Source organism: Gordionus sp. m RMFG-2023, chromosome 2 (genome assembly GCF_954871325.1).
Source record: "Gordionus sp. m RMFG-2023 chromosome 2, tfGorSpeb1-WG-v2, whole genome shotgun sequence".
Taxonomy (NCBI): Eukaryota; Metazoa; Nematomorpha; class Gordioida; order Chordodea; family Parachordodidae; genus Gordionus; species Gordionus sp. m RMFG-2023.
Genome location: NC_088776.1, coordinates 9113946 through 9133060, shown reverse-complemented (window position 1 = coordinate 9133060; position 19115 = coordinate 9113946). Strand labels below are relative to the sequence as shown.

At 28.3% G+C, this 19115-nt stretch overlaps 1 protein-coding gene across 1 annotated transcript; it reads right to left on the bottom strand.

Annotated features, from left to right (window-relative positions):
- Positions 1–765: 765 nt before the first annotated feature.
- On the bottom strand, positions 766–15835 carry LOC135923220 (membrane-bound transcription factor site-1 protease-like). Its single transcript, XM_065457860.1, has 11 exons — positions 15806–15835; positions 10760–11304; positions 10465–10631; positions 9975–10298; positions 8120–9797; positions 5027–5351; positions 4566–4771; positions 4262–4450; positions 3800–3991; positions 1581–2080; positions 766–1405 (listed from the first exon to the last, which is right to left on the bottom strand). Exons 2-11 carry the CDS (start codon positions 11043–11045, stop codon positions 932–934), a joined length of 4341 nt encoding a protein of 1446 aa, XP_065313932.1. The 5' UTR covers positions 11046–11304; positions 15806–15835; the 3' UTR covers positions 766–931.
- Positions 15836–19115: the final 3280 nt, after the last annotated feature.

Sequence of the window (19115 nt, the reverse complement as noted above, 5' to 3'; positions counted from 1 at the left end):
AAGGTTTCTTCTTTATTACTTAATTTTTATGTAAAAAGATGACGGCAATGATTTTAATGACAAAAATGGTTGATAGTCCTCATATACAGCATTATTAGACTAAGAATATTTTTTAAAAACTGCTTAAACTACGCAAAATACAATTAATACTCCACGCAAGATCACAAAAAAAACTCAATTGAGTATTTTTTTTAATAATTTTTAATTTATTTCTCCAGCGATTATTAATTTTTTTTAAATTTAAAAACAATTTTTTTAGATCCTTTTATTTTAACCCAATTTTTAAGATTCTCTTCCCTTTACCTCCTTTTTTGACCCTTTTCGATTTTCTTTCCTTTTATACCTCATTTTATTTGACCTTTTCCCTTACTTTTTTAAAATTTATTTCCTTTTTTACCTCATATTTTTATTTTGATCTTTTTCGAGTTTCCTTTCTTATTTTTGACCCTTTTCGATTTTCTCTTATTTAAAATAAATTTTAAAAAGTGATTTTCTTTTATGTTAGTTATTTTTCGGAGACTTTTAAAATGTTATTGAGTTCAGAAAAAATTTCCAAAAACCCGGGTGCGCTATATACCGAGCTCACAAATTTTGTATACAAACATAAATTTTTTAATAAAAAAAAGAGTATCTTGTATCTGAGACATTATTATTACGTAAGAAGGTATAAGTATCAACATTTTTTTTTATTATTTAAAATTTATTTAATCCCCATTCTATTATATAAATTCAAAAAATAAATTACTATGTTCAAAGAAATCATATGATCGATAAATTGTAATTATTATGTTATAAACGCTCAATGATTGATTGTGATTTAATTCGTTGAAAATAAGTCAACTAAACGAGAAGAATTTTTTAAAAATTTTTTTGCTATAGCAACCCCAAAATGCATCAAACACCACCTGATTTTAGAGCTTAAAAAAATGACCTATTTTTTACGCCTTCCCTTTTTGTTTATACAAGCCTTTTCATTAGAAGCTACTCTTTGATTGACCGCATCTCCCTCAACAAATTTCTGAAACTTTTGTCGGAGGGTTGGATATAAATTTTTAAAACAGTTGGGCAGAATACTGGTTTTTTTGTGAAATCTTTTGCGGCCAGATTTATCGGCGTCATGATTGCGATTTATTTTTACGTAACTGCGGTAAAATTTTACTAGAGTGACTAGGAAAAGAAATATTCCTAGTAAGCATAAAGATTTGACGGGGACGAAAGGGAATGTCGGAGAGATCCGGAGATATGATAAAAGATAATAAATGATTCCGATGGAATGGTTAGTATCCAATAAGCTTTCCTCACCATAATTATTTGGGGCATAATCGCGAATTAAAGGAGGAATGGATGAAATGTCTCGAATAGATACGGGAGTTGTTTGTGCCAAATTTTTCATTTGTAGAGCAATCTTTAATTATTTATTATTTTGTGCAATAAGTGAAAATTAAAAATGATTTAGTAAATAAATAAAACGTTCGTTCGTAATATTACCCCCCCCCCCCCCCAAAAAAACAACTAAATTTATATTTACCAATAATTCTAATTTAAAATCCTATTGCTCATATATTTTTTAAAAAACTCACATTTATCGTATCTTTAACTTCTTTAAGTATCGTAGAATCAACTCCCTTTTTATCACCACGTTCCGCTAAAAATGTAGCGAAGGGCCCGCGGAGATGTGAAAGTTGTTGACTAAATTTAAGGTCTAAAGGTCGGCCCAAGGCTGGAGAGAAAAACGATAAACGCTTGGAATTCTCCTGGCAGGAAGGTAAAGGTTTCAAATTGAGGGGGATCGTTTCCTGGCTGCCATTATTATGGATTATGTTATCGTTGACATTTTTAAGGATATTCATATGTAAACCCACGTCATCGTTATCGATCGTGACATTTTTATCTTTATCCTTTTTTATGATATCAGTGTTTCGTTTTTCCTCGTTATAGTTTTTATTAGCTGTCATAGCGTTATTTATTTTTTTATCATTTGTAAGTTTTTTGCTGTGGTATGTATTGGCTTTGTCAGAATCGTCCGGATGGGGTGTCGATACCAAATTTTTATCGGGATGGGGAAAGGCAAGCTTCTGGTCTAGTTTTGTATATATTTTTGGTTTATACATTAATGGAAAGGGAAGCAAAAAATTGAACGTATAATTTAAACTAGCAAAGGTCATGGTTAAGTCCGGTTCAGAGAGGATATTTAAAAACGGAACAGAGAGACAGATTCTAAAGACCAAACCCTGAATCTGGTTTTAAATACACATATAAAATTTCATCTATTTGTAAATATATGTAGTAACCGCGATGTCAATTACGTGATAATTCATTGTTAAAATATGGCATAAGCTGTATAATTTAACCTTTGGTATTTTGAAAGTGATGCGATGTCCCACTATTGTCGCGTTTGCTATAACTAGGCCTAAGCCTAACACAACAGCAAAAACATTATTTAGAATAATAATATAATCTTCAATAAGGTTTGATGTAAAATTTTAGATTATTCCATTTTTGAGCCTAGACCCATATAATAGATTTTATCCTTTTGCTTGATAATTTTCTAAGGTACTAGGTCGCCTGCTTTAGAGATTGCTTGCAAAGAACCATAGTTGTTTGAATTTTCAAATAATCCTAGCTAATAAGAATATTCCAATTACACAGGCAAAGATAGATATTTAAATAAAGGATAAATATAAAATAAGATAACCACTACTAATATTACTAATGGTTATGCTCTATTGTATATGATATATATAAATGTATTCATAAATCATAATTTTAATCGAATCTAATATACCTTTTTGAAACACTGACTTTAAATTCTTTTTGCCAAGTGAGATTTAGAAATTATTTAACTTGAATTTCCAAAATCTATTTATATATTTTATCACAGTTTAAGCTTACATTTTAGATTTTAACGTCGTTAATGGTAGATAATATTTAGTAAGAGTACACTTAATATATGAATAAAAAGGTAGGATCTAGTTTAGCGTATGAATAAAACTTGAAAAGATTCTGAGACTTCTTGATATTATTAAAATTTATTTGATAATTATTTTTTAAAAAATGACAATATATAATTTTTCTTTCGGTTCAAACCAAACTGAACCAAAGACATTACAAAAACAGATCGAGAAATCGGTTTTAAATGGTTCGGTCCAAATCGAGAAATCAGGAACGTTGACCATCACTAAAACAAATACATGTTAAAAATCAGAAACGCGAAAAAAATATAGAAACAAACATCCCATTTAAGGTCTGTGAGACAAAAGATCAAATGGTAGATGAGGCAAAACATAAACAGCGTTCATTAGATATTAAGATAAAATCTAATTAAACTTTATTAATTTCATGAAAGATAGTAAAAACATCACTAAAAAAATTATTCAATTCAAACCAGGCACTTGGAAAAAAGGCCTTTTAGGTTCGTGTTTTGTTTCAAAAAAATGTTCCATTCAATGTATCAAAAACATTCCGTAATTCTTAAAAATCATATAATAATGCTAAATGATGGGTAATAATATTGTTATGTGAATAAAACTGGAATTAAGAAAGTGAAAAACGAATTTCTATGAGTTGCTATTATTATTTTTCGGAACGTTCCCAGGATCCCTGTTATTTTCATTTCATGTTCCACTCCCAAATTCCGTTCCCCGAAAACGTTTGGTTCCAGGCCCCTGATTTAAACCCTATCTTATTTTTAAAATTTAAATCAAATAGTTTTTAAAAAAAATTTAAGCCTCAATATTTTTCTAACTTTATTACGATTTATGTAAATATTTTAAAAAATATACAATATATGATAAATTACTTTCCAGAGTGGGTGTAAAACTTCCCACAGAAGCTAGAACTTTAGAATATCTATGCAATTTATTGCCAGGAAGTCTGGTGGGGAAAACAACGGGTACATCGAAGGTGTAGTTGTCAGCATTAGCTATAAGTTCGGGACTTAGAACACCTTGAGTAGCATAAGTTAGTAAGTCGTCCAATAAGCCAAAACAATCTAAGGGTTGTTATATAAATGTAGAGTTGTTTGACATTTTAAATATCATTTGGATCTGTTAGAGTTAGAATAGTTTCATAATAAGCATTTATCCTAGGGTTGCCTCGAGAATGGGCTTCGCCGGTTTGATAACACAAGATATAATGGTTATTTGATTGAAAATGATGATATACGAAAACAAAATATGTATTAAATAATCCATCATTGTATCTTCTTATAATAAAAATCGACATGAAAGGGATAAAAAAATTTAATATAAAAGATTATAACCTTTTGTCATTCTCAAACTATCCAAACAATTAGAATCTCCATAGACAACTATCCTGCCTGGTTTAATCTTGCCTTTAGTATTTGTATCCTTCTCATTGTTTAGCGTTTGATACAAACCCAAAACTGGGACGGTCTTTACTATGAATTTTAGGGAGTTTTGTTTAGAACCTTCGTTGATAACGGAATAACCTTTTAGCCCCATAAAAATATTTCAAAAAAAAAAATTAAATTTATTTTGGAACTTCAATTATGCAATTTTTAAAATATGTATTATTCATCACGATATCGTCCAAACATTAAATACCTTGATCTTTAAGATTCGGTGTGAACAGGTAAGAATTATGGGAAGGAAAATTTGTAATTGAAGTACCGGAAGAAAAATGGACTATATGTTTGGCGATCGAAAATTGACCCTCGTAAACTTGATCCCCCAAACTTATATTCCAGGGGGAGAGTAATTCGTTAAGGGCTGGTACATTAGCCCCTCCAGTGTCGGGAATCCACCAATGCCTTTTTGTTATAAACACAAAAAGTTATATATATTTAAAAAAAAATCTTTCTTTAATTTTCTCAATTATTTTTATCTCTCTCAAACTAAGCGAAACTTCCATATAATAAGGTGACCACATAAGAGCGGATTGATGGCTAAATTTTGATCAATATATATAGATTGATTAACATATAAAATAAAAATAAGACTTTATAGAATTGCTAACTTGAATTTTTGGACATTAACTACCAATTATAATGAATATATAAACAAACCTGGTATTCTCGTCGTAAAATTTGACCCGTTTCATAACGGTCGTATTATACCATTCTCCTATGACAATTAAAGACAACCCTGCATTTTCCACATCCCCGCGAAGTTTATGCACCTCTCCAGGCCAGAATTCTTCCTCGGAATCAACCAGCAGTAGTGCTCCGTAGTCAAGTGGATCAAAGCACGTGATAGGTGACGCCAAAACTTCCACGTAGTAACCCTGTCTACGCACGTGATTGTAAAATCCACGATAATTAGTGTGAAGATGATCACCATTCCAGTCCATTGGTTCTTCTTTGTGGAGTAAATTATCACGGGGTAGATAACCTTTTTTTGAACATATAATGTTATATTATGTATTATATGTACTAAAGAGATTTTACTGATCTCTATGCTAAGGTCATAGCATAGTGTTTGAAAAAATTGGATAATCAAATCTACTGTTGCATGAAAATCCAAAAATTTTAGCGATTAGATATATGAAAACCAAAAATACATTTTACAAATATTGTTTAATGCAAGAATGGGAATTGAAGTGATTGGAGTGCCCATGAGAAGAAATAAACTTAGATGGTTTGGACACGTGGAACGTAAGATAAAAGATGACTGGTTAAATAAGTAGGAGGATCAAGTCCTCGAGGAATGCCTAAGATGACGTGGATAAAGGTGAAGGCGGCGGATATGAGAAAAATGAATTCAAATATTGAAAAGAAGAGTTTAAAAATTATCAATTAAAATTTTATTTGGATAATATTATAAATGTTAATTAATAATATAAAAAATAGTATAATTAATTCTTTTTTTAGATCAATCCAGAAAATAATATCAAAATTAGGTCCAGCTCGCTTAGGTCTATTGGAGATTAATATATATATATAATCAACATTCATTATTTTAATTATGGATGCTCATTTATCTCTTTTATAATGTTTAGGGTGGGTTTACGAAACTGAAATGAACAGTTATAAATTTCGGACTTTTAGAGGGTTTTGATAATATATTTTTAATTTTAAATAGTAACTCGATTTGAGCCAGATTTTTAAAGGCTAACTCAATATTTAATTCAGGAAAAAAAATATTACGCAATTATTAAGATCTTGCGAATATATGTCCAAACTTAGTGCCATCTATGAGCTAAATCTTTAGGCTTGCATAATATTTTTATGTATAAAATATTAAGTTAACCGTTTTTAAAAATTGTTTAAAAACGAGTGATTTAACCACACGATACTAAATAATACTTTTTTAAATATAGTATAAATTTATAACGTACTTATGATATATATATTAGAGGTCTGCATTGGGCGGGTTTTTGGACCTTAAGCCCGCCCACTCAATGTTTTAAAAAATTTAACCCGCCTGTCCAGCCCGCCCATAATTTTCAAAAAATATACGCGCCAGCGCGCCCAATAGTATAAAATTCCTTAGCCACCCGCCCATTAGTATAAAATTCCTTAGCCACCCGCCCATTAGTCTAAAATTTTACCCGCCCACCCATTATTTATAAAAAAAATTTAAAATAAGCCCGCTATTATCAAATTTAATTATGGCGATTCTTTCAATTTTTTAGGCATCTAATAAAAAAAATTTCAGATATTCTATAAAAAGGTTTTAGGAAATTACTATATTAAGTAAGCATTAAAAAATATTCAATTTAAATTATGGATAATTTATTTGATCAAATAAAATATTTATGAAAATATTATAAATATAAAATTGATATTATGTGTAATTAATAATGTAAAAATAATAATGAATCAACATTTTCTGGATTCAAACACGTTCTTCTTTGTTCTAAAACCCTTCCAGCAATGCTAAATCCTCGTTCAGAAGAAGCACTAGTTGCAGGAATCGCTAATATTTTTCTTGTTAATCTTGATAGCTTTGGCAAATCTCTTTCTTGTCGTTTCAAACAAAGTAGTTTTAAATATATAAAAAAGTTTTTATGATACCAAAAAAGGACATTTTAATTTTTAATATTCAAAAAAGTTCATATGAACAATTTTTTATTAATATTTACTTAAATGATTTAAAATTTTTTTAACCCGCCTGCCCATTGTTATTCCTTAACTCACCCACCCACCTGCTCATAGTTTGAAATTTTTTTAACTCGACTGCTCGCCTGCCCGTTTTAAAAATTTTTTACCCGCCCACTTAGATGGGTGAGCGGGCAGGCCGAAACTCCGCCCAATGCAGACCTCTAATATATATATCATGTAATTTGTTATTTCTTATTCCAATAAAATAATTTTGTTTGCCTGTTATTTGTAAGTAATTTTTAAATATTTTTTTATCACATTATTAAGAGTCAATTAATAAAATATATCATGATTAATTTAAAAAACCCAAAACTTATAAAAACCGTAATAAACCTGATTTATTAAACAGATATAAAGTTGTTCAAAAATAATCGAAATGGAACCAAATCGTTTTAAAATTTCAAACTAAAAACCGGAATAGAACTGAAAGGTTATACCCATCAGTTCGACATGCCCATAAAAATGTCGCCAACCCTGCGCCCACAGTTAGCACGAATTCGCGACGAAGTATACAAATATTATAGAAATATAATATTGTATTCTTCGCCGCTAATTGTGAATATAGGTTAAACTACCGTATGAAAAAAGCAATGTCCATTTGCTAAAAATATGATTATTTATATATTTACCTATTACGTCATTTATATATTAAATGGCAAAAAAAATATACAACTACCCGCATGAAAAAATTTTGAATGTAAAAACGTTAAAAAAAAATTCTAAATTTTTTGAAAAAAGCATTTTAAAACGTTCAATTTTTGTTTGTATATTTTAAACATTATTATGGGACTCGAAAGCTGCGTTATAATCTAAGCCTCCTCCGAAATATTATTAAGCAATCTAACCTATTCCAATATGAATATTAAAAAATATATGTGCAAAATAAAAACTGAAATTAAGTTATTTATTCAAGGATGTTTTGAGATAATTTTAAGGTGGCCACTACTGTAGAAACAATTTATTATACAAATTATATCTTTATATTCAAACTCTTCACTCGTAGATGGTGAAGGCTTTGCATTTTGTAATATAATAGAAATCAAGTTTAAAAAAAACCAGGAGGATAATTGAGGTTATGGAACTGGTCCCATAGAAGTCTTTTATCACGAGGCGGTTTTCTTACAATTCTAATTCTCAGTGGAAATATTACTGTACTAGTACTGGAAACAGTATCGATATCGGCTCCAATATGGCGTAAGGTTAGATTGATTTGACCACAAGCTACTCCTTCCCATAAAGGTGGGGCTGTAAGCTGGTTAACCGTCACGCGAATGGCTATCCAACCGGACCAAGGCCATAGGACCGGGGATGAGTGAGCCACATTGATATGTAAGTATTTGCCATTTTCGCGGGAATAAGGATGCCAGGTGGGTTTATCAACTAATGTACTGGCAGAAGCAACGGGATTTAATATGGTAATATTAACTATCAAGGGCTGAGCGGTTAAGTAAATAGGTTGAGAACAAAATGGCCACATATAAGGACATTCTGAAGCACCGGCCGTATCTAAATAAGGAGGAGAGAGAGAAGGAATCAATCTTCCATATCGAATCTTATAAATTTTATCGAGAGTTTTAAGGTTTCTTATATGAGTACTCTCAATTATATTAATAATCTTTTTAGAGTTATTTTCGATATTATCGGAGATTTTTTGCGAAATTGTGACATTTTTAACATTTTGAGCATTAGATTTATCATCGTTAGTGTCATCAAAATTATCATAGGAAGAACTATTATGACCATTAAAAGAAGAAAACGCGTAAGCTTGAAGGAGTTGATAAGATTTGAGCAAATCCATTTTTCCATGTCCTTGATCGAACATGGAAATTGAGGGGAGGCGGGATGCGCCGGCCATCAGTAATTGTTTTATGAGGGCGACGTTGTGAAGTTTTAGGTTGGTTTGACGGGTATCGTTATAATATTTAAAGATGGCGCTAAGTAATAAAGCTACAGCTCCTGTAACCACTGGTGAGGCAACGCTCGTTCCAGACAAAGATCGGCAACCTCCGTTAATTCCGGTACCGTAAACAAAACCGTTAGTTAATATATCTGGTTTGACCCTGCCATATCCATATGGCAATTCCCAATTAGTCATTCCTCGAGATGAGAATGGAGCTAATTTGTCATTAAAAACGATGGCCCCCACTCCTATAACGTCTATCATATCGGCAGGATTATTTAAAGATCCTGCTATTGGACCATCGTTCCCAATGGAGGAAACCATTATCATGTTGTTGGCGCTCATCTCCCAAACTTTATCGAGAAATGGGTGATCCAGAAAGTCGGGACCTCCTATGCTTAAGTTCAAAACGTGAATTTTCTTGATGATGGCATAATTGAAGGCATCCAGATACCACGATGTGTAAGATATTTGCGAACCAGTAAAAACTCTAAAAATATAAAGCTCGGCATCAGGGGCCAGCCCAGGGCACACATCGGAACAGCCTGCAATAACCCCGGCCACAAATGTTCCGTGACCAAGGGTATCGACCCCAGCTGCGTGCCGTCTGCTCACTGCTCCTACAATTTCCGGCCCACTATTTACAAATTCGTCTCTATTATCAAATGTAGGGCTGGAAGTGAGTGATTCGTAAGTCCAATCGGTGACGCCTGCGATCCTACGAAAGTGAGGATGGTGCGGGGAAGAAAGACCTGTATCAAAGACGCCAACCCTTACACCACGTCCTGTTACATTGAGGGACCATAGAATGTCGGCTCCCAGGAGATGAGATATCTAATAATATTTGTTACAATTTATTAAACTAATCTTTGATTTGTCGGATAAAACTAAAAGTAATTCATACAATAAATTAGACCTATAAATGATTATTGCTGTCATTTTAATTTTTTATATATAAAATAATGTTTTCAAAGAGATTAATTAAGTGTGAAGTTGAAAAAAAAATTATACTTTCTGCTCGAATTGACTATTCATTTGAAGAGGACGTCTCATTTTATTCTTGTTTGTAGAAGGAGAAAACCAACTCTTAAAGTCTTTTTTATCGGTGTATCTGTCATTGGAATTAAAAGAATATGGTAAAGACATTCGTTTCCTCCTTCCCTTGAACTCATTTTGATAATAAAATATTTCAGTATTAATATCGTTTGGGGAATGTAAAAGTTTTCGGGTGACTCTAAAATGTGGAATAATTTTTTTGACACGAGGATCTTGATTAAAGCATGCGATTTGTCGTTCAATAAATCCAGACGATATGTTGGTTAAGTTTAGAGCGATCTGATTGATCCATTTTAAAGTTTATTTTTGATTTATACAATTATGATTGATTGACTAAATGTTTATAAATTTCAATTATACGCTCAATAAAAAATGTTCATAACTTAAAGGTTAAATGTATAATCATATTTTATTTATATATAAAATATAATAATTAAATGCTTACTATGTCAAAGTCGCTTGGATATTTGTAAGCAAAAGGATTATTTTGTTTACGAGCTATTATATTCCATATGGTTTTATCGCGAGTTAGATCACAGGATAATGATATTTCATATAACAACTCTTTACGCTTGTTAGTTGAATGGTAATCATTGTAAATGATTATATATTCTTTTAAAAAATTCAAGTAATCAAATAGAATAATTAAAAAATGAAGGTAGATATCATAAACTTAATAAAATTTACGATTTAAAAAAAAATTTGATTCTCATAATCATAAATATTAGTATTCAACTAACCAGAATCGATAATATGAGCATCGTATGCGAAATAAGATTGATCATTGATAAGTTGGTCTGTGATATCTGGCTTATGTGTTTTAGAAGGCTGATTTTTATAAATTATATTATCTTCACTACAATAAGGGTGTTTGTTAATACTATTATTTGAACTGAAAATTGTATGATCTTTATTATGACATATATCGAAATAAATGGTCGAAGCAATTACCAATAAAATATGTCGGAATTGCCATAACAAAACTGAATACAGAATTATTTCTCGGTATATTCTAACGCACGGCATTCATTAAAACATAATTACAAACTACATTTTATAAATTCTCTTTCACCTAAGCATTTTCGACGTTAAAGGGTTTTACATCAAGTCATGTAACTTTTTTTTCTAATATATCGTCTGCATTTTTCTTCTTCTTTAATTGAATATGAATTGGCTAGAATGTAATTAAAATATTTCTTATTAAGCTATTTATCATTATTTTGAAATAAGATTATGGCAATCATGGTTCCTGAGCAAGGGGTGGGATAGCGGAAGCGAATAACACCTTATATAAGTCAAAATAAAAATACAAGAAATAATTAAATAAAATATTGAATGAAGAAATATTAGATAAGTGAGTAGCGACGGAATCATTTATTATTAAAGAAAAAATAAATAGCCCATCCCTTGTGATACACACTTACCAAATATTAAATATATAATATAGATTATGGGGAAAAATAAATAAATAAATATAAACGATAATAATATTGTATAAGGTCAAAATCTCCTGTCATTATAATTCAGTTTTAAATATAATATATTATATAAATATACTTTATATATATCATAAGAGATACAACTTAAATGTTAAAATAATGAGATTCAAATATGGAATATCGAGAATTTAATAAGGCCAGATATTTTTTTTTTAAAAAAATTTTTTTTATTAAATAAATATAGAAGGAAATTAAACAAATATACTCCTTTTATTTAAGTGTATATAAACAAGTTTATATACCGTTATTATGCAATTTCCGTGACTCCTTATTAATTTAGTGTTTAAAATTTAATATATATTTTTTTTTCTAAAAATGTTTTAATATATGAGATGCCTAATTTGTCAATTACCAAAACAAACAAATAATATATTTGCTCCAACATAATTTTAACTCTGTGTGTGTTACTATATTTACAGCAGAGTGGTTAAAGTAGCTGCAACTCTTTTTTTGTAGCGATAGATGGGTAAAGCGCTATTTTACTATAATTCAATTTACATTTAATAAAAAAATAAATAATATATTAATTCGAATCAAAGCAAGTAATAAAAATATAAAAATAACATAAATGTTATACAAAAAAAATAAAATTTGTAAAAAGAGAATTAAAAAAAAAATTAGACTAGCTCCTTAGGAAGGAAGCTTATGAGACTGATGTGATTGGATTTATGAATGGCGATGGAAAGTCTTTGCCTAAGGTAAAAACCTTCCTTGGGTTCATCGGTAACTTTAAGAATATGAGAACCGAGTTCCCTGAAGAAGATTAAAGCACAGCCTAGAGGAGATTATAGGTATAAAAATGTGTTCATTGGATATTTACGAATATTTATTAATTTTGAATAGCTCTTTGATGTCAAAGATGTTTGTGCTAAGTGGGGCTAAGGGATCTAAACAGGAATAGTCAAAAATCAGAAATTGACCCCTCTTCTAAGGAATTTGTGTAATGCCATTTGGTCGTTTTCCATCATCCATCCTCTCTTTTCGTCAATTCTAAATGGCTCTGGGCACGAGCTCCTCGAAATATCCCTTTTGTTAATCTTCAATTACAACTCATCAAAAACGAACACACACATCCCATTGGAATTCGTCTCAATTGATCAATCCAACATCACCTTTGCTCTGGTTGTAGTGTTCCTGTTGACTCGAAGGGATGACAAAGCCTGCAGTGCTGTTCATGCAAAGGACGTATTCCTAGACACGATCATTGTAAAACGTGCCCTTAAATCTGCGATATCATCGATCCTATTTATATGAAAATTAATTTATAATTTCATAATCAATTCATTTCTTTATTAATTTTTTTTTATATCTAATTTAATTTTGCAATTTAAATACAAAATTGTAAATTTATGTTTCCGAAATTTGAATAATAAATTCGATACTGATCTAAATAGTATTTAAAATGTTAGGAACAAAGATGGAAAAGACTGGAATTAAAACCGTAAGAAATATAAGTAAAAGGGTATATTGTGCGGTATGAAAAGAATGGATACAAAATAGATGTAGCAGTGGAAAGGCCCCTGCTTTAAAATTTTAATTTTCAAGATCTTACTTATATTAATGGTATTCCATGTCAGATTTGCAAGAAAATCTAAATTTTCGGCTGATTACTTTCAATTTCTATAAAAATTTGTATGCACGTTATATATATGTTCTAGTAATATCTGAAACCAAATTTAAGCTCATACGTAATTATATTATTTGAGCTAATGGGGATTAAAGGTAAATAATTGGGTGTTTTAACTTTTTAGTGATGTCAAATAATTAGTTTTAAATTAAAAGCTAAATTAGTTTGAATATTGAATCTAATATTAATAACAAAGTCAATAATTGATAATTATGAAAGGATCATCAAGATTAAACTTTTTCAAAATATTGCTATGTACATTTTAAAATTTATATTTTGAATATATTATGAACTTAAATTTAAAAAATTTTTATTTTCTTATAATTCTTTTACTATTTTTCTAGCAAATTATCAATAATTGCAGGCTCATTATTTAAAGATTAAAATATCGTGAATAATTTATAAAATAACGTATAGATAGCGCTATATATAAACATTTCAATGCAGTAAAAAGTCTTTTCCATCGTTACATTTTAAGGCATTATAATTGATTTAAGAGTAATATCATGATTATAGAAAATAAATTGTTCTTAATAAAATTTATTTATTCTTAAATATGTGGCTAAAAAAATTTATTTAATTAAATAAGCATATTACTCGTAAATCAATTTTAATGCCTTAAAATGATTTTAAACGATAAAAAAAATGTTCATATATAGCGCTATCTATACGTTTTTTTGTGCATTATTTGAGATTTTTTTAAATATAATTATTAGCAAAGCTAATTATTGGAAAAATTATTAGAAAAATAGTAAATAAATAGAAAAAAAAATTTAAGAAATTGAAGCTCATATCATTTCGAAATATTAATCTTATATTTCTACTGGACATAAGATGACCAATATTTAAAAAAAAATTTTTTTGATGTTCCCCTTAATTTGCAATTTTAGTTATTAATATTAGATTCAATATTGTAACTAATTTTTTTTTAATTTAAAACTAAATTTTCAATATTAGTATAAAAAAGGCGTTTTTTTATTAATTCCCAATATCTTAAGTAATATAATTGCTAATGAGATAAAATTACGTTTCAGATATTACTAACCTACAAATTATTATCGAATCTGAAAGGGGTTGACCAAAAGACGTTTGATTTGTCATGGACTGACATATTAAAGAAATTATTTAGTGGTCAGATTTTTTATATCCCACAAATTAAAAACTATTATGGCCTTTCCTATTTCATTATTCAATAAATCATCCTTCAATTATAAGTATATTATATAAATATTTTCTGCAAAACAATGATTTTTGAAAAAAGAAAAAAAATGTAATTTGTGGTAGATTTCAGAAATTGCAAAGAGAATTGGTATTTAGTTGAGTATAGTGGATTAGATCTTTATAAAAATAGAGGTAGTCTACTATTCAATGTGGTAGACCTGACAACTCGAATAGTGAATAGCATTTATTGTATCTGATATTATTGCATTAATCATGTTTTTTCTTTAATTCTGATATATGTTTTTCATTCCTACCATCACCAGGTTCATAGTATTCAGTCTGAGTTACTCAAATCCATATTTAAAGTTCCCAATTTAATATTAATAATTAACAGGCCAAAAATTTAAAACACTTATGGAGCTGATCTTACTGCCCATTTAAATTAAATGGGCAATAGAAGAATTATTTGATAGGTCTAGGCATTTTAAATTTTTGGTTAGTTAATAAAATAATTAATTCTTAAGTTTTTTTTATTTTTTTGATTAATATTACCTTATTAAAAAACTGCCTAATGATCTGTCATCATTAAATATATTATAGATAAATTTATTTGTTAAATATAAAGAGAATTGATTTATATCTATCATAAAAGATGGCAAAAATTCTCTACTTATGTATGCTATTAATATTTGCTATACTAAATAAAAAAAATTTCATTTTAATTTTATTATTTATGTCCATTGAAGGTATAATTTTTCTTCATGTAATAAAAATAAAATGTCTAGATTAATTCTTTCTAATTTATAATTATTTATATTTTAATTTTTCCAGTACAATCAAATAAATGCATTTTAAATAAAAATATAAGTCTTAAACAAATAATAAAAATCAAAAACAATTGTAAGCAAAACCATAAAATTAAAATTTCAAATGTAATTTTTATAAATGGTTACCTTCCTTATAATTATGGTACCATTTTATTAAAAACTATCTTAAAATTTTTTTATCAATTAAATTAATGAATCATAAAATAATAATATAAGGTTAATATAACATTTAAAATTTATAGAATTATATTGATTCAAGAAGCTATATTAATTTTGTTACTGCATTAAAAAATCATGCAAATATTTAAAGTCTGATAACTGTATACAATCTAATTTTACAATAAATATTTGATTTCATAAGACTCTGTGAAAATATATTAAAAAAGGAAAAAACCCAAAACATATTTGTGAATATTTAAGCTTTATAACATTTGATGCAACCTATATAAAAATTAGAGAATAATTTTATAAAATAAAAACATTTTCAAAATTATTTATCTAAATATTTATAAAGACTATTTCATTCAAATGAAGATTTTTTAATTATTACTCATCTTATATGGTTTAAAACAAAATTGTGATATAAAATTATGTGTAACAATAAAAAAAAAATATATTAACATAAGTGAAAATCCCATTTTATAGTATTTTTATAGAAAAATAGTAACTAACCTGCTGAAATGCTGAATTTTTTAACCGAACTTACCAAAAATAAAAATAAATTTGAGTAGTGCTAAAAATAACCTCACAAATATTCATTCATATTGGTTGATTTATTCTTTTAAATTCTGATAAAATAAAAGCCAAATATTTATATATATATTCACTTTATTATTATAAACCTTCCATATTATAGCTTTAGAAAAATATGACAGGTATATTATTTTTAATTTTCTAAATAATTTATTTTAGACGCAACTTAGTATGTTGCCGATTTAATTTCATTAAAGAAGATATTTTTGCCATGATATTAAATTTATTATATAGAAATGCATATATGATACTGATTAGCTTAGGCGCAGCAGGGATGTGGGAGGGGGAATCCCCCCTCGAAAATTTGGCGTCTCTGTTAAATATAATTTTAAGCTAATAAAAATTCTCTCCTATACACCCCCCCCCCCCAGCCCCTTCCCTCTCAAATATGTATGCAATATATCACTATACAAAAATTTGAAATAAAAATAAGTATATAATAATTTTTTTTAAATAACGACTGTAATTAAATTTTATAAGACATTTTATAAAAAAAAAACTGAAAAAATAGAAATTTTATATATTAAAAAAAGTATAAAAATAAATAATTATTATAAAGATAAAATAGTCAAAGGTCTACAATCATTGAATCTATTTTCCAAAAATTATTATGTGAGAAAACCAATAGTCTACAATCATTGAATCTATTTTCCAAAAATTATTATGTGAGAAAACCAATCTATTAGTGACTCCTCTAGCAAAATCTTGGATACGTTTATGGAAATTAGATAGAGATTCTGCACAGCCCTAGTATATGTTTCATTTAACCAAAATAGAATTCTACGTTTGCAATTAGATCTTCAAAAAATGCAATGATTGGAATTCTAACCTAGATCTCAGGAACGTAACAGAGAACGTTGGCTTCTAAATATTTGCTACCTGTTTGGATTATATTTGGTCCTCAGGATCCTAATTCTAAATTTTGTCATTCCAAATAATTTTAGTTACGAGTAGTTGTTACAAGGAATATATTTTGATGGTCATATGGTGCGCAAGTAAAATTATCTTCATTATATGCCTTATTTACTTTAAACGTTAATTTTAAATCCTACAATACCTCTTTGTTAGAGTAAGAGTAAAGGTTAAAGGGAAAACTCAGATGTCTAGCAGAGTAGGTTAGGTAAATGTTAAGGGGTAAACATAAATGCCTAAAAGGGTTAATATATATATATACAGTATATAATATAACGTCTATGTTTTGATTGAAATTATATAATTGTCCATTTTAGATATGTAAAAATATATTTTGCAAATTCATGCTTCTAATAGAATTGGGTTTTTTTTTAAATTTTAGCTAATAAAAGAAAACGCCCGATAATTGACACCTAATTTTATTTGATGGTCTAAAAGAAAATCGAAAGCATATAAATCAGCAAAGGCAGGCATATATTTATTTTTAAATGATGAGAATAACATGTATATGACAAAATGGCGTAAATTTTATTAAAAACAATACACCATTTATATGATTTTTATTACTTTCGTCATTTTACTGGGGTTTTACGCCATTTTGAATATTTTGCATGCTATATTGCCAGTTCGCGTGCGCAAATTGGTAGTATTGGCGGCAAGAATTAATGGATTTGATTGTATATAAGGCGTTAGGAGAGGAGCAATGATGTGTTTTTATAAATCCAGAAATTCGTTATTATAAACTTCTGACCAGATCCATCGATTTTTTTTTTGTAATAGATTATACAGCGACCATGCCTTTGTTGCGAAATTCGGAATAAAGTGTGATAATATGTAAGGACTCCAATAAAGGTTTGTAATGCTATTATATTTTTTGGTTTGGGCGCATTCATGTTACATGTTTGATCGTGGTTTATATTCCATCCCCATTTATTTTGTTCCCTTGATATTCTATTTCATTTGCCTTAAAAACACATTTATCGTAGTTTAATTTTAAGTTATTGTTGTCTAGTATTTTTAGTACCCTCCATAAGTTTACATCATGTTCGACCGAATTTTTTCCTGCTACAATATCATCAAGATAAGCACATGTGCCATAATAATAAATCTAGGGCTCTTTGAAATATGGCAGGAGAAGACTAGACTTCAAATAAAAATCTGTTATATTGATAAAGGAACCTTTTTGACTTATCATCTAAATCGAGCTGTAATGAATCCTTCATGTCCAATGTAGAGAATATCTTGTTCTGTTCATGACAAAATATTTTGTATTGTAGGTAGTCGGGGTATCCCGTCTTTACAGAGAATCTTTTATAGAGAATGCAAATATAGGGAAACTTTTATAGAGAAAACAATTGTAGAGAATGTCGTTTATAAAGAATATCGTTTATAGAGAATGATTTTATAGAGAATTTATTTTATAAAACTTTTAAAGAGAAAACAATTATAGAGAATGTCGTTTATAGAGAATCTCATTTATAGAGAATGATTTTGTAGAGAATATCGTTTATAGAGAATGATTTTATAGAGAATGATTTTATAGAGAATGATTTTATAGAGAATGATTTTATAGAGAATGATTTTATAGAGAATGATTTTATAGAGAATTTATTTTATAGAGAAACTTTTAAAGAGAAAACAATTATAGAGAATGTCGTTTATAGAGAATCTCACTTATAGAGAATGATTTTATAGAGAATTTCGTTTATAGAGAATGATTTTATAGAGAATTTATTTTATAGAGAATTTATTTTATAGAGAAACTTTTAAAGAGAAAACAATTATATAGAATGTCGTTTATAGAGAATGATTTTATAGAGAATATTTTACAGAGAATTGTTTTACAGAGAATTATTTTATAGAGAATATTTTACAGAGAATTGTTTTAGAGAGAATTATTTTATAGAGAAGGATTTTATAGAGAATAATTTTATAGAGAATGATTTTATAGAAAATGAATTAAGTATTATTTTAGAAATAAATTTTCTCAAAAAAAGCCAGATGCCGTCATATAAATTCTCGGAACCCTTGAATAGAAAAAGGGAAAAAATAATCATTAAAAAAAATTATTCACATTCCTGATTTGTATTGCCTATGAATAATTATGATAATATTTTTGAGTTTCCTCTTGTTATTTTTTTTAAAATACGCTGAACAATTAGAAGTAGTAATACTAAAATTATGAAAATGTTTCCTTCTTTATCAGTTTCTATTAGGTGCTTTGCTTTAACTAGTAGAGTAACCATTTTAAAAAAAACTATTAGCAACAAAGCCAGCCTTACGCCAATTGTTTTAAAAATTTTGTCAATATTTAGTT

Bases quoted from the DNA above. Each gene is read 5' to 3' on its own strand.
- LOC135923220 (XM_065457860.1), bottom strand. From the start codon at position 11,045: ATGCCGTGCGTTAGAATATACCGAGAAATAATTCTGTATTCAGTTTTG. The intron at 3,992-4,261 runs GTTATAATCTTT...AACAACCCTTAG, and splicing joins TAGTTTGAGAATGACAAAAG to ATTGTTTTGGCTTATTGGAC. The intron at 1,406-1,580 runs GTGAGTTTTTTA...AAATAATTAAAG, and splicing joins AAGTTAAAGATACGATAAAT to ATTGCTCTACAAATGAAAAA.